Genomic DNA, 19395 nt, shown 5'->3' with positions numbered 1-19395 from the left:
TTTCAAATCAATGACCTCAACAAAGCCATTGGTTACCAACAAATCTAACATGAACAGTGATTAGCCCTACTGAGATATTGTAACCCCCCACCACCACATTTCGAGCAAAACATTTTATCAGCCTCCCTTAACACCGGAGAGAACATGTTTTATTTTGTACAATTGTACACATTCTGCCATGGGGTGGAGAGAAGACTGCATTTTATAGCTAATTTCATTCAATTCTACTCATTTTGCCATAGGGCAGAGATGCAAAAGTGCTGTTTTACATCTAATTTCCTGCAATTCTACACATTTTTCCATAGGGTGGAGAGAAATGTTTGCAGGTTTAAATATGATACCCAAGTGAGACTGACTATCAAAATCAGCTGGCTGCTAAACTAATTTAAAGATCTAAAAATGTTAGCTGACATGGACTAATTGAGTGGCTATCAGTGGCTGACATAAGAGAAAAACTGCTGATTCACAACCAAATTACGATAGTGTACCTTGTGTATTATATTATTCTACATAACTTGCAACAACAGTAAATTGAGACCCTGACTGAATTGGTCCGAGGGCGTTCAAAAGGGGGGCGGCCCTCCCGCCGCCGCCAGTTGTCCATCCCACGCCCGTGTAAACTATCTACATCACTGCAGGATTTTCACAGTGCGCATGCCGTTCTTTTCTATGTGTATTCACGCTTACAACATGGCGACGAAACACATTGGGATGAACGTTTGAGTTTATAAAACATCTTCGGCTAGGATAGCAACGAAGTACATTTCTAAAAAAGCCTTCTCAAATCGAGGATTAATTGTTTATATATTTGTTTTTAAATTTGTATTGTGAAAAATGAATTGTACCACGAACGTAGTGCAAGTGACGAACGTGTCGCCAAGCACAACATCTGAGCAGATGCGAATGCTGTTCGGGTTTCTTGGAACCATTGAAGAACTCAAATTGTTTCCACCAGAGTAAGTAACTCATTTGTTTAACTTTTGTCGCAAACTAGACATCGTTATTGTTTATTTGACTATTAATTCCCTACCAATTTGTGATTTGGTTGATTTCCATATAGGTAACGTTTATTATTAACTTTAGCTAACGCTAGCTAACGTTAGCATCGGAGGCCCAAACTGTCCGTACCCCAAATATTAGACGAAACATGAGCTAGCTAAGATATATGTTGGTTAGCTACTTCAGGGGTGTTTTGTTGGACACATTCTACTACTATGTTGTTGCTATCTAACTAACTTACAAACTAACGTATTGCAGTGAATCGCCTCTGCCAGTGACGTCGCGTGTGTGTTTTGTGAAGTTCCAAGAGTCGGAGTCCGTGGGAGTTTCTCAGCATCTGACCAACACAGTCTTCGTGGACAGAGCGCTGATCGTCGTCCCTTTTGCCGAAGGTTGGTGCTTTGTTCTCCCCTCTTCAGTATGAATGATCCTTGACTGTATGACGTAGTTATGGGAGAGTGACGCGCCCATTAATTTCATGATGGAGTTCTATGATCCTGTGGTTTGAGATACTATTTAAGCATGTGTCCTAGCTATTTCAGATCCTAGTATCCATTCTCGGTCTGACAGGCTTATCTGATTCTGTGATAAATGATTCCATGCCACTCTCCCAGTGTCTTGTACAATCCCCTTGCTAATTACAATGAGAGAGATTTCTATATCAGATCTCTCAACCCATATCCATGGTATACTGTGGAACTAAATACCAAACATATAACCACCATACACATAATTTATTATATAAAGCTACTGCCACACTGTAAGGTCATAATGTCACCCATGATGTATTGGACTTGATAGAAACTAAACAACACAGATTACTTTAAGTCTTTTGTGGTCTCCAGAGCCCATTCTTTGCCCCCTCCATGCCACCCCTTTACCATTAACCACAGTATACCAAGATCTGCTTTAGGGACAGGCACTTGCTTCGACAGAGAGAGCTGAACAAGCCCAGACTGTGCACGGGCAGACAAAAAGAAAGCAGAGAGGAACTTACATGTATATGAAAACTTAACCATGCTTTTTATTTTCTCCCCCATATTGGACTATCCTCTATTAAACTTATCTCTGTTATTTGTGTGTGTGATTTGTTGTAGTGGAGAAGGCAAAAGCAGAGCCCCCTCCTTGATGGCTGAAAGTGGTCCTCTGCCTGCCAACAGGGGATTGTAGACAATTACAAAAGGCCAGCAAGCATTCAAGCAGCCCCCCAACCCCTTCTCTTTCTCTTTTTTCTGTGTCCTTTCTTCTTTCTCTCATTTTCTATTCTCTATGTATTTTAGTTTAAGTGGAATGCAGTAGTTAGATATTACCATAAGGCAGATCACATGTATAACGCAACATGTTATTTGACTACACACATCTATTTATCAAAATAGGTATTTTAATAATCTGACCTGTATAACATCCAATCTAATTCTCATTGGATCCAAATGGTCACTGAATAGTGAACAATACACATACATCTCGTAGGCACGGCTATTGCTACACCTGCATTTCATACTTTTTTCACCTTTAGCGTTAAGGCACTTCCTGGTTTGGGGAGTTGGGTGAACCCTAGTTGCAATCTAGTATCCAATTTTAATTTAGCTAAAAATTAGATGCACTCACTCAACACTCGCTGTCCCTCAAATTGGCATATTCAAATAACTAGGCTGTGTTTTCTATGTTGACCAGTGATACTGTACTTTAAGGTTGCTGACTATCTAGTTGTCGTTAATTGTCTTAGATATCCACCCACATGACAATGGCAACTGGTTCAGTGCTCTCTCCTTTAACAGTGGTCTTTCTTTTTTGTTGTTGTGTTTTACAGTTCTTTTTCCTGGCTCAGCCAGTCCTGTAAACCAGGCCCTGCTGAAAATACCACCCAACCGTTTTGTCTCCTGCAGCTAAATTCTCTCTCCCATGTGCCATTTTTTAAATGTTTTTCTTTTGTGGGTGTGTGCGTATGTGTGTCTGTCTTGGTGTGTGTATGTTTGTGCGTCTTCTGTAAAAAAAATGTTATTTTTCCCGTTGCATCTTGATTAAGATATTGTATGTTTCCTTTTTTAGGTAGCATTGGTAACATTGAGATGTGAAACCATAGTTTTTTTGCCCTATATTAGTCAGACATAAAAAAACAAGCTAATCTAATATTGCCAAGTTTATTATTAAACTTAATCAAAAAGCATTAATTTTAAGCATATTTGATGCAGTGACAAGTAAGGTTCTTGGGAGAGTAGATATCGCCTACCTAGAATTTGATTGCTAGCTAGGTTATTTTCTACGTATTGCTGGTAAGTAGTAGAAACTGACTGTACAGTATTTACTGTTGACCTCCAACTCTCTGAAATTCTTTTTGTTTTGTGTATCTCGATTTTTTTTCCTTTTTTTTTCTCTGTGCTCCTTAGTAGTGAAGCCACCAACGTGAGTCGCTTGTTCAATCTATATGAAAATTGAGAGCACACCCCACTGGAGAAGCCGCTGTGCTAGCTAACGTTTGGTTCATGACTTAAAATACACTTTCAGGTGATACAATCTTGGCAGTGTTCACTGGAGTAGTGTGTATTGTGATATACTTTTTTCCCAACCTTAGAAGAATAACTATCTACAATGATTAAAAGAATAAAGGGAACAAACCTTCTCAAATGTAGCAGCTATCTAAGGTAACAGTATTGAAACCTGTACACATGTTTGTTTGAAGAATACCTGAGCAAGTAATCTTTGTGTTTTTCAAAATGTCTCTCCTCTTTAGTAGATTCTAGACGTAGACGTTCTCTTCTTCCCATAATGCCTGTTTTGTTTTTCTGTAGGTGTTATCCCAGAGGAGGCTAAGGCTTTGTCACTGCTGGCGCCAGCAAATGCTGTTGCAGGGATTATGTCCGGAGGAGGTCTCCTTCCAACACCTAACCCCATGTCCAATCCACAGGTAGGACTTCTCCCAACACCAAACCCCATGTCCTATCCACAGGTAGGTCCTCAGCATAGACACAATATTTTGTTGTTCAATTTAATTATGTGTGCCTTCATTGTCTTACGTCAGATAGCGCAACGATTCTGCCTGCGCTAATCTGTCTCGTATCTTGCAAAAGGTATGGGATAGATCAAAAGTAGTTTAGCTACAATGTGCTGTCTAACATTTTAAAATACTAACGTAAACTCACTCACTTTCATACATCGCCTTGGTCCGTACAATTGACCTTATTTTTGCGCCCAAAAAAACGTAATACTTCCATATCAACTGTAATATCAATACCAATGTAAAGCACAACTTCTCTCCTTTCCAAACAAATTAATGACGAGACCTTCATGATGCCCATCTCTGCATAATTCAAGGCAGTGAGCTTCCTCGGGTCTTTAAAAAAATGTTGGGTGGGGAGCGAAGGCTACGAAGTGATCTTGAAAGGGGGAAAGGATTTTTTTTCCCACCCGATTTGTCAAACTAATCAACTTTAAAATGTTAATAAAACAGAGTTTATGTAATGTCTCATCACCTGTTTGAAGGTTTGTCGAATTTGAAGAGGGATTTAGGGCTGCGCTAACATTAGCCTCACAAGTGAAGTGCAGCTGTTCCGACTTAAGTGTCATGATGGCTCGCAGTAATGACGTGCAAAAAAAAATGTCATTGGCACCCTAGTCATGAAATATTAGTTTAATATTAGCAATAATTATATTAACCTCTCTGGGATATGTGGGACGAAAGCGTCCCACCTCGCCAACAGTCAGTGAAAGTCCAGGGCGGCAAGTTCAAAACAACAAAAATCTCATAATTAAATTTCCTCAAGCATACAAGTATTTTACACAATTTTAAAGATACAATTCTCGTTAATCCAGCCACAGTGTCTGGTTTCAAACAGGCTTTACAGCGAAAGCACCACAATGGTTAGGTCACTACCAACTCACAGAAAAACAGCCATTTTCCAGCCAAAGAGAGGAGTCACAAAAAGCACAAATAGAGATAAAATTAAGCACTAACATTTGATCTTCATCAGATGACACTCATAGGACTTCATGTTACACAATACATGTATGTTTTGTTCGATAAAGTGCATATTTATATCAGAAAATCTATTTTTACATTGGCACGTTACGTTCAGTAGTTCTAAAACATACGGTGATTGTGCAGAGCCACATCAATTTACAGAAATACTCATCATAAATGTTGATGAAAATACAAGTGTTATACATGGAATTAGATATATACTTCTCCTTAATGCAACCGCTGTCAGATTTAAAAAAATAAAAAAAACTTTACGGAAAAAGCAAACCTTGCAATAATCTGAATACAGCGTTCAGACAAAGCAGCCAAAAAGATATCCGCCATATTGTGTCGTTAACATTAGTCAGAAATAGCATTATAAATATTCACTTACCTTTGATCCTTCGATGTCGGCTCTTCCTATCATTGTGAAGCAGAATTCACCAAGTGTTGGATTGTTCACCCACTGCCATCTGTGGCACTCTGCCATCTTCATCAGAATGCACTCCCAGGAATCCCAGTTCCACGATATTTGTTTGATAATGTCCATAATTTATGTCCAAATAGCATCTTTTGTTCGCGCGTTTGGATTTGTTTACCAAACGTGCTTTCAGGCCAAACATCGGATGAAAAGTACAAAAAGTTATATTACAGCCTGTAGAAACTTGTCAAACTAAGTATAGAATCAATCTTTAGGATGTTTTTATCATAAATGTTCAATAAAATTCCAACCGGAGAATTCCTATGTCTGTAGAAAAGCAATGGAACGAGAGCTAACTCCCTCGTGACTGCGCCTCAGAGCCCATGGCACTCTGCCAGATACCTGACTCAATCAGCTCTCATTTGCCCCCACTTCACAGTAGAAGTCTCAAACAAAGTTCGTCTAGTGGAATCCTTAGGAAGTGGAATATGACCCCATTTACACTGTATATTGGAATGGCAAAGAGTTGAAAAACTACAAACCTCAGATTTCCCACTTCCTGGTTGGATTTTTCTCAGGTTTTTGCCTGCCATATGAGTTCTGTTATACTCAGACATCATTCAAACAGTTTTTGAAACTTCAGTGTTTTCTATCCAATACTACTAATACTATGCATATATTAGCATCTGGGACAGAGTAGCATGCAGTTTACTCTGGGCACCTTACTCATCCAAGCTACTCAATACTGCCCCCCTGTCACCAATAAGTTAATTTAGACAAAAATCATGAATAATTACGTTTTCTTACAAGTGTATATGGTTAAGCATGATTTTAATCTGCGAGAGAACGGCTACCCTTGGTGGAAAGAGGTTGTACGGCACAAAATGAGTTGCAAATGCGCGCTGTACGTTACGTAGTGACACGTCATGATGTAACGTACAGCGTCAGAGGGGTCAGTTTTTAATCTTTTCTCCAATACTGTTAGTCCATTACCATGTCAATCAATGCTGAATCGAAACGTAGTTCACAACCCAGATTCTGATGCCAACACAGTCACTACAGTCCCATTCGTTTTCATTGTAGCCTCGTTTGAATGTCGCGGTTACGCACATTTATACGGAATAGGTTGAGTTTACGCTACCTCATCGTCTGCTGAACCGAATTTCTGCCTCTAAACTGTCTATTAATATCAGCTAAAACAATAAATTGGTCAATAATGAAGTTTCTTTGGTGAGGAAGTTCTAGTCATTTTACATTTAGCATGGATTTTTGTGCTTCATTTACATTACATTTACATTTAAGTCATTTAGCAGACGCTCTTATCCAGAGCGACTTACAAATTGGTGCATTCACCTTATGACATCCAGTGGAACAGCCACTTTACAATAGAGCATCTACAAATATTTAAGGGGGGGGGTGAGAAGGATTACTTTATCCTATCCTAGGTATTCCTTAAAGAGGTGGGGTTTCAGGTGTCTCCGGAAGGTGGTGATTGACTCCGCTGTCCTGGCGTCGTGAGGGAGTTTGTTCCACCATTGGGGAGCCAGAGCAGCGAACAGTTTTGACTGGGCTGAGCGGGAACTGTACTTCCTCATTGGTAGGGAGGCGAGCAGGCCAGAGGTGGATGAACGCAGTGCCCTTATTTGGGTGTAGGGCCTGATCAGAGCCTGGAGGTACTGAGGTGCCGTTCCCCTCACAGCTCCGTAGGCAAGCACCATGGTCTTGTAGCGGATGCAAGCTTCAACTGGAAGCCAGTGGAGAGAGCGGAGGAGCGGGGTGACGTGAGAGAACTTGGGAAGGTTGAACACCAGACGGGCTGCGGCGTTCTGGATGAGTTGTAGGGGTTTAATGGCACAGGCAGGGAGCCCAGCCAACAGCGAGTTGCAGTAATCCAGACGGGAGATGACAAGTGCCTGGATAAGGACCTGTGCCGCTTCCTGTGTGAGGCAGGGTCGTACTCTGCGGATGTTGTAGAGCATGAACCTACAGGAACGGGCCACCGCCTTGATGTTAGTTGAGAACGACAGGGTGTTGTCCAGTTGTCAACCGTGATGGCGAGATCATGGAACGGGCAGTCCTTCCCCGGGAGGAAGAGCAGCTCCGTCTTGCCGAAGTTCAGCTTGAGGTGGTGATCCGTCATCCACACTGATATGTCTGCCAGACATGCAGAGATGCGATTCGCCACCTGGTCATCAGAAGGGGGAAAGGAGAAGATTAATTGTGTGTCGTCTGCATAGCAATGATAGGAGAGACCATGTGAGGTTATGACAGAGCCAAGTGACTTGGTGTATAGCGAGAATAGGAGAGGGCCTAGAACAGAGCCCTGGGGGACACCAGTGGTGAGAGCGCATGGTGAGGAGACAGATTCTCGCCACGCCACCTGGTAGGAGCGACCTGTCAGGTAGGACGCAATCCAAGCGTGGGCCACGCCGGAGATGCCCAACTCGGAGAGGGTGGAGAGGAGGATCTGATGGTTCACAGTATCGAAGGCAGAAGGCAGAAGCTTCAATGAGCGGTATTTCTGAAGTTTGACTGGGCACAAAAGCTAGCATAAATTTGACCAATATTAGCTTGCTAGAGGAGAAACGTTGCTGCTAACCAACAAGATTACCTATTTGCGTACACAATTTGTTAAACACTTCAAACAAAAGCTAGCTCGCAAACTACTTTAGTAATGCTAATTTTAACATTATAATTTAAAAAAATGTTGCGACCAAATTTGTTTATTTTTTTTATTTAGTTGTGGGGGGGTTTACAGATACTAACTTTTATGAGTTTTCAAGCAGCTGTTCTGTCGTGAGTCATTGCAGTAGTCTCCAGAGTCAGCTGCTGTAGACAATTTTACAAAGTTACTTACAAGTTAAATGTTAGCGATCGCAGAGAAACATGCTGACTTATGGACTGATTTCTGATAACGGTCACTCATTTTGTGGCTGCATGTCTACAACTTCAGTGTAATTTAACCAGGCTAAGCAAGCTTTTCATGTCAGTAAAGGTAGAGCTAGCCAGCTATTGTCAGTAAGCTAGCTACAACAGTTAGCAAAGCTGCTGATCAAGTCACTGCACTGGCGACCGAGGTCCTTGCACATTATTTGTGCAGGAGATAGCCACAGTTTTTTTTTGTTTATTTTCTCATTTTTTATTATTTTTCTATTTCATTTTCATTTAGGTAATTATTCTGCCTATTTCATGGATACAAAAGCGTAGTGATAAAAAAATAGTTCCTATGTTTTCATTGTTGAATGGTGGATGCTCGGGAATATTCATATTTACATACAAGTTCCACTTCCTACAAGACAGATTGTTAAAGCGAGCATTGGGTAGGAGTGACGCCATCTGACATAAGACAATGTCGGTTCTTAAGTTAATGAAATGGAACATGCCCTGATAAGTCCACTCTCACATGAACACAGGCATATACATGACCACGGGTATATATATAGGTATATAATTTAAATGTGTACACCAGGGTTCCCCAACGGCAGCCTGTCGGCCCAGATTTAGCTTGCAGGTGGTTTTATTTGGCTCCCCAAGCTTTCTTAGCAAAGAACAAACATATTTTTTGTTGTGATCATAAGACTGTAAAAACACCAAGAAATCAGCTCCAATTTATTTAAATTGAGGAAATCTGTTCCAAGTATTCTCATGCATAATAAAGAGATGATCGTATACAAATGTAAGCAAGGTTTGAAATGATTACGTTTTAGTCAAATATGATATCTGTTTGGGATTCTTGCGGTCAATTTGCAGTCTACAAAGGATTTGTAATTATGTTCCGACCATCCACTCAAGAAAAAAAACTGGACCTGGGCTGAATCTAGTTGATGAACCCTGGTGTACATGAGACATGATTTCCCCCATGGGGACAATGGTCTGTAAAATAGAGTAATAGACAATGAAAGGGTTAATGATGTGTTGCATTTTAGATGGGAGGCAATCCTTTTGGTGGTCCCTCCATGGATGCGATGGCAGCATTTGGGTTTTCAAACCCCAATATGAATATGAATATGAATCCCCAGGTGAGTGTTTGCTTGCAACCTGGAGATGCACTACATGACCAAAAGTATGTGGATACCTTCTCATTGAACATCTCATTCCAAAATCATGTGCAATAATATGGAGTTGGTCCCCCTTTGCTGCTATAACATCCTCCACTCTTCTGGAAAGGCTTTTCACTAGATGTTGAAACATTGCTGTGGGGACTTGCTTCTATTCAGCCACGCGCATTAGTGAGGTCGGGCACTGATGTTTGGCAATTAGGCCTGGCTTGCAGTCGGCGTTCCAATTCATCCCAAAGGTTGGGGTTGTCGTCGGGGCTCTGCAGGGGAGTCAAGTTCGTCCGCACCAGTCTCGACAAACCATTGCCATGCTGAAACAGGAAAGTGCCTTCCCCAAACTGTTGCCACAAAGTTGGAGGCACAGACTTGTCTAAAATGTTACTGTATACTGTAGCATTACGCTTTCCTTTCACTGGAACTAAGGGTCCTAGCCTGACTCATAAAAAACAACCCCAGACCATTAATACTTCACCAAACTTTAAAGTTGGCATTATGCATTCGGCGAGGTAGCGTTATCCTGGCATCCGCCAAACCTAGATTCGTCTGTCAGACTGTCAGATGGTGAAGTGTGATTCATACTCCGGCGAACGCATTTCCACTGCTCTATAGTCCCAATGATGGCGAGATTTACACCACTCCAGCCGACACTTGACATTGCACATGGTGATCTTAGGCTTGTGTGTGGCTGCTTGGCCATGGAAACCCATTTCATGAAACTCCCGACGAACAGTTCTTATGCTGATGTTGCTTCCAGAGGCAATTTGAAACTCTGTAGTGTATGCTGCAACCGAGGACAGACTATTTTTATGCTCTTCAGCACTCTGCGGCCCCATTCTGTGAACTTGTGTGGCCTACCACTTTGCGGCTGAGCCGCTGTTGTTCCTAGTGTTTTCCACTTCACAATAACTGCACTTACAGTTGACTGGGGCAGCACTAGCAGGGCAGAAATTTGGTGAACTGTTGGAAAGGTGGCATCCTATGATGGCGCTACATTGAAAGTCACTGAGCTCTACAGTAAGGCCATTCTACTGCCAATGTTTGACTATGGAGATTGCATGGCTTTGTGCTCAATGTTATACACCTTTCAGCAATGTTTGTGGCTGAAATAGCCAAATCCATTTATTTGAAGGGGTGTCCACATACTTTTGTATAGTGTTCTGTATGCACACGCAAATGCTGGTGTTAAAGGGGAAATGTTGAAATTATATTTTTTACTTGTATATTATATATTTTACACTCTTCTTCCCCAGTCTTTTCCCACTGAGCAGCTTCTGAAGTTTATGACGCAGGTGGATCCAAAGTAAGTCATCGTGTCTCTAGAAAATTCCCATTATAAGGCATCAGACTAGCTTACCTCCAGTAACACCTATGAACCATTAATTTGTTGGATTGCACTCCAGTGTATTCTAATTAAGCAATAAGGCACGGAAGGGGTGTGGTATATGGCCAATATACCACGGCTAAGGGCTGTTCTTATGCACAACACATTGGCCATATGCCATGGACCCCAGAAGGGCTTTATTGCTATTATAAACTGCTTACTAAAGTAATCAGTGCAGTAAAAAAATTTTTTTATCATACCTGTGGTATACGGTCTGACATACCACGGCTTTCAGCCAATCAGCATTCAGAGCTGGAACCACCCAGTTTATAATTAAGCGGTAAGGCCTGAGGGGGTGTGGTATATTTAAGCAAAGATGCGTGAGGAGGTGTGGTATATGGCCAATATACCAAGGCTAAGGGCTGTTAGGCACGACCTGGATACAGCCCTTAGCCGTTGTATATTGGCCATATACCAGAAACCCCTGAGGTGTCTATTATAAACTAGTTAACATAAATAGACAAATAGTACTTTTTTTTGTCATACCCATGGTATACGGTATGATATACCACGGCTTTCAGCTAGTCAGCATTCAGGGCTCAAACCACCCGGTTTATAATGGCCAGAACAGCCCTTAACCATGGTATATTAGCCATATGCCACACCCCCTGGGTCCTTATTACTTAAATATACCACGCTTAAGGGCTTTTCTTAGGCACAACGCAAAGACGACCCTTAGCTGTGGTATATTGGCCATATACCACAAACCCCCAAGGTACCTTATTTCTATTATAAACCGGTTATTAATATAAATGTAACAGTAAACAAATAGTTTTGCATCATACCCAAGATATATTGTCTGATATACACATGACTGGAATGCTGTGGCTGTTTCAGCCAAACACCATCCAGGACCCAAACTACCCGGTTTATAATCACCAAAAAAATGTCCTCTTCTTCAGAATGAACCACATGGGTGTAGGGATGAACATGAACATGAATCCAGGCCTGAAGGCAGACTCCTCCAACAAAGAGATAGAAGTGGCCATGAAGAGGGTCAGAGAGGCCCAGTCCCTAATCTCTGCTGCCATCGAGCCTGGCAGTGAGTAGCTAAAGCATTGCATCTCCAAAACATACTTTACATCTCAGATAAATTACCGTTAGCCCTAGCTAAAAACTATTATTTGCTGTACCAAAGTAATTTTAACGTTTTGTTTATGCAGACAAGGAGAGCAAGAGGAAGCACTCGCGTTCCAGGTCCAGGTCCAGACGCAGAAGGTCCCGTTCTCGCTCTAGACACAGGTGAACACGAAATCTGTTTTCCTGACACAAATTATTTGGATTGAGTTAAAATATAACGTTTTTTCAAATTTATATTGAGGGTAGAGATTGATGTGTCTGTGTGATCTTCGTGGTCTGCAGGCGTTCAAAGAGCAGGTCTAAGCGACGTTCACACTCCAGGAGCAGGAGACGCTCCAAGAGCCCTCGAAGGAGAAGTGGGAGGTCCCACTCCAAAGACAGGAGCAAACCATCTCCAAGTAAATCCAGGTGAGCCACAGAGCACAGACTTGACCCATTCTTCATCCTCAAATTGCACACTCATATCTTCATATCTAACCACAACTCTAATTCCATATATACAGTTGAAGTTGGTAGTGTAGATACACAAGTTGGAGTCATCAACTCATTTTTCAACCACTCCACAAATTTCTTGTTTAACTCTCTCTAGGACTGGCGGAACCCCTCGCCAACAGCCAGTGAATGTGCAGGGCGCCAAATTCAAAACAACAACAAATCTCATAATTAAAATTCCTCAAGCATACAAGTATTTTACACCATTTTAAAGATTCTCGTTAAACCAGCCACAGTGTCTGATTTCAAAAAGGCTTTACAGCGAAAGCACCACAAACGATTATGTTAGGTCACCACCAAGCAACAGAAAAACACAGCCATTTTGTCAGCCAAAGAGGAGTCACAAAAAGCAGAAAGAGATAAAAATTAATCACTAACCTTTGATCTTCATCAGATGACACTCATAGGACTTCATGTTACACAATACATGTATGTTTTGTTTGATAAAGTTTATATTTATATAAAAACATCTGAGTTTACATTGGTGCGTTACGTTCAGTAGTTCTAAAACATGCGGCGATTGTGCAGAGAGCCACGTCAAATTACACAAATACTCATAATAAACATTGATAAAGATACGACTATTATACATGGAACTTTAGATAAACCTCTCCTTAATGCAACTGCTGTGTCAGATTTTTAAAAAAACTTTACGGAGAAAGCAAACCATGCAATAATCTGAGTACAGCGTTCAGACAACAAAGCAGCCAAAAGATATCCGCCAAATTGGATAGTCAACATTACTCCGAAATAGCATTTTAAATATTCACTTACCTTTGATCTTCATCAGAATGCACTCCCAGGAATCCCAGTTCCACCATAAATGTTTGATTTGTTCGATAATGTCCATCATTTATGTCCAAATATCTTCTTTTGTTGGGGCGTTTGGTTAACAAATCCAAAAGCGCTTTCAGGTCGCGCCGAACTTAGGACTAAAAGTTCAAAAAGTTCCGTTACAGACCGTAGAAACATGCCAAACTAAGTATGGAATCAATCTTTAGGATGTTTTAACATAAAACATCAATAATGTTCCAACCGGATAATTCCTTTGTCTGTTGAAATGCAATGGAACGAAAGCTAACTCTCTCGTGACCGTGCTTCATGAGACCGAGGCTCTCTGCCAGACCACTTACCTTACTTTTCTGGACTATAAGCCGCTACTTTTTTCCCACTCTTTGAACCTGGCTGTTTATACAATGACACGGCTAATTTATGGATTTTTCCCGCTTTCACAAGATTCATGCTGCCAAAAAACTGAGCACCGTCACATAATGTGACGTAAATCGAGCGCGCTCAAACTTCCCATCATTCTGATTACGGGTAGTCATTTTGTCACCCTCCTCATGGCAAAGACATGGAGAAATGCATATGATGCAGCTTTCAAATTGAAGGCGATCGATCTGGCTGTTGGAAAAGGAAATAGAGCTGCTGACAGCGTGGAGCATTGTCAAAAAATCCACTATCAGCGGGTTTTGAAAGGCTGGACTGCTGCGTGTTGAAGAGGGCAGCGATCCAACATCGGATGAAGCAATTCTGAGGCTATTCAACTCTGACACCGAAGGAGATGACTTCAGTGGTTTCAGTGCACAGGAGGAGGAAGATAGTGACCAATGACTTTCTTGGTAGGCTACTGTTTACTGCTATTTTTTTACATTTTTGTTACAAGCAGTGTTTCGTTAATGCCTATTTATTTTTGTTACAAGCCATGTTTTGTTTAAAGGCTGTGTAAAGTTAATTTGTTTCAATGTACCGGTAGGCACACGTATTTCTTAAAAATTCAGTGGGTGCGGTTTATATTCAGGTGCGCTTAATAGTCCAGAAATTACGGTACTCAAACTGTTTTTATGAGCCCCTCCTTTATAGTAGAATCCTCATTCCAGTTTCTAAAGATGGTTGACATCTAGTGGAAGCCTTAGGAAGTGCAACATAACCAATCTCTTACTGTATCTGCAATAGGGGCTCAGTAAAAAAAAAAACTACATGCCTCGAATTTCTCACTTCCTGGTTGGAGATTTCTCAGGTTTTCGCCTGCCATATGAGTTCTGTTATACTCACAGACATCATTCAAACAGTTTTAGAAACTTCAGTGTTTTCTATCCAATACTACGCATATATTAGCATCTGGGACAGAGTAGCAGGCAGTTTACTCTGTGCACCTTATTCATCCAAGCTACTCAATACTGCCCCCCCTGTCACCAAGAAGTTAATTGACATAGTTTGAGTCAATTGGAGGTGTACCTGTGGATCTATTTCAAGGCCTACCGTAAAAATTCACTGCCTCTTTGCTTGACATCATGGGAAAATCAAAAGGAATCAGCCAAAACCTCAGAATTTTTTGTAGACGTCCAGAAGTTTGGTTCATCCTTGGGAGCAATTTCCAAACGCCTGAAGGTACCACGTTCATCTGTACAAACAAAAGTACGCCAGTATAAACACCATGGGACCACGCAGCCGTCATATGGTGCAAAAAGTGCAAATCAATCCCAGGACAACAGCAAAGGACCTTGTGAAGATGCTGGAGGAAACGGGTACAAAAGTATCTATATCCACAGTAAAACGAATCCTATATCAACATAACCTGAAAGGCTGCTCAGCAACGAAGAAGCCACTGCTCTAAAACAGCCATAAAAAGCCTGACTACGGTTTCAACTGCACGTGACAAAGTTTGTCATTTTTGGAGAAATGTCCTCTGGTCTGATGAAACAAAAATAGAACCATAATGACCATCGTTATGTTTGGAGGAAATTGGGGGAGGCTTGCAAGCCGAAGGACACCATCCCAACCGTGAAGCATAGGGGTGGCAGCATCATGTTGTGGGGGTGCTTTTCTGCAGGAGGGACTGGTGCACTTAACAAAATAGATGGCATCATGAGGATGAAAAGTATGTGGATATATTGAAGCAACATCTCAAGATGTTGAAACCATCTCATCTCCTTTCCTGTGGCTGTCCTCATTAGAGCCAGTTTCATTATAGCGCCTGATGGTTTTTGTTACATTTTCAAAGATCTTAATGTTCCGTTTTACTGACCTTCATGCCTTTTAAAGTAATGATGGACTGTCATTTCTCTTTGCTTATTTGAGCTGTTCTTGCCATAATATAGACTTGGTCTTTTACCAAATAGGGCTATCTTCTGTATATCACCCATACCTTGCCACAACACAACTGATTGGCTCAAACACATTAAGAAGAGAGATTCCACAAATTCACTTTTAACAAGGCACACCTGTTAATTGAAATGCATTCCAGGTGACTACCTCATGAAACTGGTTGAGAGAATGCCAAGAGTGTGCAAAGGGTGGCTACTGAAGAATATGAAATATATTTTGATTTAACACTTTTTTTTGGTTACTACATGATTCTGTATGTGTTATTTCAGTTTGTCTTCACTATTATTCTGCATTGCAGAAAATAGTAAAAAATAAAGAAAAACCCTTGAATGAGGTGTTTCCAAACTTTTGATTTATTTAACCTTTATTTAACTAGGCAAGTCAGTTAAGAACAAATTCATATTTATAACGACGGCCAAATCTATACTCAATACCCCATAATGACAAAGCAAAAAAACCTTTTTTTCTCCCCGAAATGTTAGTTTTTTTTATTTTATATTAGCAATCACATTTTACATAAGTATTCAGACCCTTTACTCAGTACTTTGTTGAAGCACGTTTGGCAACTATTATAGCCTCGAGTCATCTTGGGTAAGACGCTACAAGCTTTGCACACCTGTATTTAGGGAGTTTCTCTGCAGATTCTTTCAAGCTCTGTCAGGTTGGATGAGGAATGTTGCTGTACAGCTATTTTTAGATCTCCAGAGATGTTCAATTGGGTTCAAGTGCGGGCTCTGGTTGGGCCACTCAAGAACATTCAGAGACTAGTCCCGAAACCACTCTTGCTTTGTCTTGGCTGTGTGCTTAGGGTTGTTGTCCTGTTGGAAGGTGAAACCTTCACCCAGTCTTAGGTCCTGAGCACTCCGGAGCAGGTTTTTCATCAAGGATCTCTCTGTACTTTGCTCTGTTCATCTTTTCCGTCGATCCTGACTCCCAGTCCCTGCAGATGAAAAACATCCCCACAGCATGATGCTGCAACCCCCATCCTTCACCGTAGGGATGGTGCCAGGTTTCCTCCAGATGTGACACTTGGCATTCAGGCCAAAGAGTTAAATCTTGGTTTCATCAGACCAGAGTCTTGAGGTGACTTTTGGCAAACTCCAAGCGGGCTGTCATGTGCCTTTTACTGAGGAGTGCCTTCTGTCTGGCCACTCTTCTATAAAGGCCTAATTGGTGCAATGCTGCAGAGATGGTTGTCCTTCTGGAAGGTTCTCCCATCGCCACAGAGGAACTCTGGAGCTCTGTCAGAATGACCATCGGGTTCTTGGTCACCTGCCTGATCAAGGCCCTTCTCCCCCTATTGCTCAGTTTGGCCAGGCAGACAGCTCTAGGAAGAGTCTTGGTGGTTCCAAACTTCTTCCATTTAAGAATGTTGGAGGCCACTGTGTTCTTGGACCTTCAATGTTGCAGAAATGTTTTGGTACCCTTCCCCAGATCTGTGCCTCGACACAATCCTGTCTCTGAGCTCTACGGACAATTCCTTCGGCCTCAGGGCTTTGTTTTTGCCCTGACATGCATTGTCAACTGTGGGACCTTAAATAGACAGGTGTGGGCCTTTCCAAATAATGTCCAATCAATTGAATTTACCACAGGTGGACTCCAAGTTGTAGAAACATCTCAAGGATGATCAATGAAACAGGATGCACCTGAGCTCATTTTTGAGTTTCATAGCATTTGGTCTGAATACTTAAGAATAAGGTATTTCTGTTATTTTTTATAAATTAGCAAAAATGTCGAACCTGTTCGCTTGTCATTATGGGGTATTGTTGAGCAAATTGCTTTCTTTAATCCATTTTAGAATAAGGCTGTAACGTAACAAAATGTGCAAAAAGTCAAGGTCTGAATACTTCCCGAAGGCACTGTATATACAATACCAAATATTGATCAGATGTAACTAACTTGTCTCTGAACCACAGGGATAGGAAGAAAGAGGAGCGGGATAAAAAGTGCACCAAAACACCACCGAAAAGCTACAGCACTACCAGGAGGTCTCGCAGTATAGATCGGTGAGTGCAGCTTTGTTTGGTCAGAGCCACACGTCTGACTTGTCTGTTTCTCCATGCTGCCAACCATGTTGATTAGTCAGATATTTACTACTTGTGACATTTCATTTTTTCATTTTGTTGCTGTTGAGTACAGAAGGCGGAGGAAGAGTCGCAGCGCCAGCCGATCTCCTAAGAAATCCCCCAAGAGGAAGGTTTCCAGGACTCCCTCTCCTAGAAGGTGGATATTTTGGCCTATATATGGTCTCGTTATTACCATTTTTATTATTGATTGCTTCTCATAGAAAATCTTTTCCGAAGGGGACACGTTTTCGAAATCATGCCAGTGGTTTTGGTGGCTACTTTGAGAGTGCGAATATGAGACAATCTTCTGGACATTTTCTTTACAGTGTGAATGCCCTCGAATCATGCACTCAAATAATTTATTTTGATTTCAAATATCAAGGTTTCTTTTAAGGGACCTGAATATAAACAATTTTGGACTGTCTACACACATTTTTAGATTGAGACTTAAAAAAAAAATATATTTAAAGATTTTAAATGAACCTCTCCTCTCTACAGACATAAGAAGGAGAAGAAGAGGGACAAGGAAAGACAGAATGACCGGGATAGAGAGCGCAGGTGCGATAAAGACCGCAGCCGGGAGGAACGGAAGGAAAAGAAAGAAAGGAGTAAAGATAAGGAACGGGAAAAGAAAACTGATGGAGAGAAAGGCGACATGAAGGTAAGCAGCAATGACTGGAACTGATTTGTCTTAAGTTATGTAATCTTCCTTCTGGCTTTTGACCTCAGAGATCTAGCGTGACTCGCTGTATTTAAATGAAAAACAAGTAATATGAAATATGAAACTTACTCATTTCAAATGTCCTAGATGTCTTTGCAGGTCACCAGAGACTATGATGAGGAAGAGCAGGGCTACGACAGTGAGAAGGAGAGGGAGAGGCTGGACAAGAAGGATTCCGACCAGGACTCTGGAGCCCAGTCTCCTCACTCAGTGGAAGGCAATGGCACTGGGACTCCCAAAGTCAATGGTGACGACCACCGCGAAGAGGACGTCGACCACCACGAAGAGGACGACATGGATGTCAGTGATTGAGTCACCTAATCATAGAGATGGGTGCATAGATCTGTGTACCCAACCCTCCATTGTTCCCAACCCTCCATGCTGCACCGTCCTTACTGTATACAGGCTTCAATCAACTCCATCCCTCTTTATCTCACTTGAATTGTTAGCTTTCTTTTGGAGTGACTAGACAAAATAGATCAATTAGAAGATGAACCTTAAGACTTCTCACAGTTTTGTCAATTTTCTGTTTGTATGGTGATACATGATTCTTTATTTTGTCCTATTTTGGTGGTGAAAAGGTGTGGTTGGTTGAAAGGTTTATTGCTGTAATTTTAAGTGTATACTCTAGCAAGTGTGCAACCTTTTTTATTTTTTCCTTAAATGATAACGGCATTTGTGTACTTGACTTAGTTTTTTGTTTAGTTTCTACTCATTGCTGGGAGCAGAAGCAGCCAGTTGCACTGCTTAACAAATTCACTGTATGTCCATTTCATCAGACATGGCTGCTAGATGGAGCAGTTTGCTGTGGACTTAGCTTTTCATTCTTTTATTGTTACCTCAATAATTCACCATTTACTATTTTTTGTCACTCCTGTACGTGGTATAGTGTTCATATCCCATCCGTTATTATACGGAAGACATATAGTGAGTCTTGTGGTGCTATAATAACCACTCCTTATAGCTCACCTATTCACAATACCCATTAGATCTTATTCTTGTCATTCTTAAGTTTTGTATTGTGCTTTATCAGTGATTCTTTTATATACAATAAAAACCCATGTGTAAAGATAATGGAGCAATATATTTTTTTTAAATAAGAATCTGAGAACTA

The 19395-nt window shown here is 41.2% G+C and overlaps 1 protein-coding gene across 10 annotated transcripts; it reads left to right on the top strand.

Moving 5' to 3' along the window:
- The first annotated feature begins 624 nt into the window (after nt 1-624).
- On the top strand, nt 625-19355 carry LOC124009742 (serine/arginine-rich splicing factor 11-like). Of its 10 annotated transcripts, none has more exons than XM_046321879.1 (12): nt 625-956; nt 1258-1391; nt 3789-3904; nt 9302-9394; nt 10684-10733; nt 11717-11856; nt 11978-12056; nt 12177-12302; nt 17411-17500; nt 17634-17717; nt 18059-18221; nt 18369-19355. In XM_046321879.1, exons 1-12 carry the CDS (start codon nt 835-837, stop codon nt 18591-18593), a joined length of 1422 nt encoding a protein of 473 aa, XP_046177835.1. In that variant the 5' UTR covers nt 625-834; the 3' UTR covers nt 18594-19355. The 10 variants fall into 10 exon arrangements, with proteins under 10 accessions (XP_046177835.1, XP_046177834.1, XP_046177833.1 ...); XM_046321878.1 differs by having other exon boundaries at nt 643-956; nt 3789-3946; nt 18381-19355; XM_046321877.1 differs by having other exon boundaries at nt 648-956; nt 3789-3946.
- The last annotated feature ends 40 nt before the right edge of the window (nt 19356-19395 follow it).

The sequence above is a fragment of the Oncorhynchus gorbuscha genome, linkage group LG22 (genome assembly GCF_021184085.1).
Source record: "Oncorhynchus gorbuscha isolate QuinsamMale2020 ecotype Even-year linkage group LG22, OgorEven_v1.0, whole genome shotgun sequence".
Classification (NCBI taxonomy): domain Eukaryota; kingdom Metazoa; phylum Chordata; class Actinopteri; order Salmoniformes; family Salmonidae; genus Oncorhynchus; species Oncorhynchus gorbuscha.
The sequence above is the reverse complement of the archived record's forward strand: the minus strand, read 5'-3'. Positions and strand labels throughout refer to the sequence as shown.

Excerpts from the sequence above, each read along its gene's own strand:
- LOC124009742 (XM_046321877.1), top strand. The coding sequence starts at position 835 with ATGAATTGTACCACGAACGTAGTGCAAGTGACGAACGTGTCGCCAAGC. Across the intron at positions 11,857-11,977 it reads TGCTGCCATCGAGCCTGGCA|ACAAGGAGAGCAAGAGGAAG; the intron begins GTGAGTAGCTAA and ends TTGTTTATGCAG. Across the intron at positions 17,501-17,633 it reads AGGTCTCGCAGTATAGATCG|AAGGCGGAGGAAGAGTCGCA; the intron begins GTGAGTGCAGCT and ends TGTTGAGTACAG.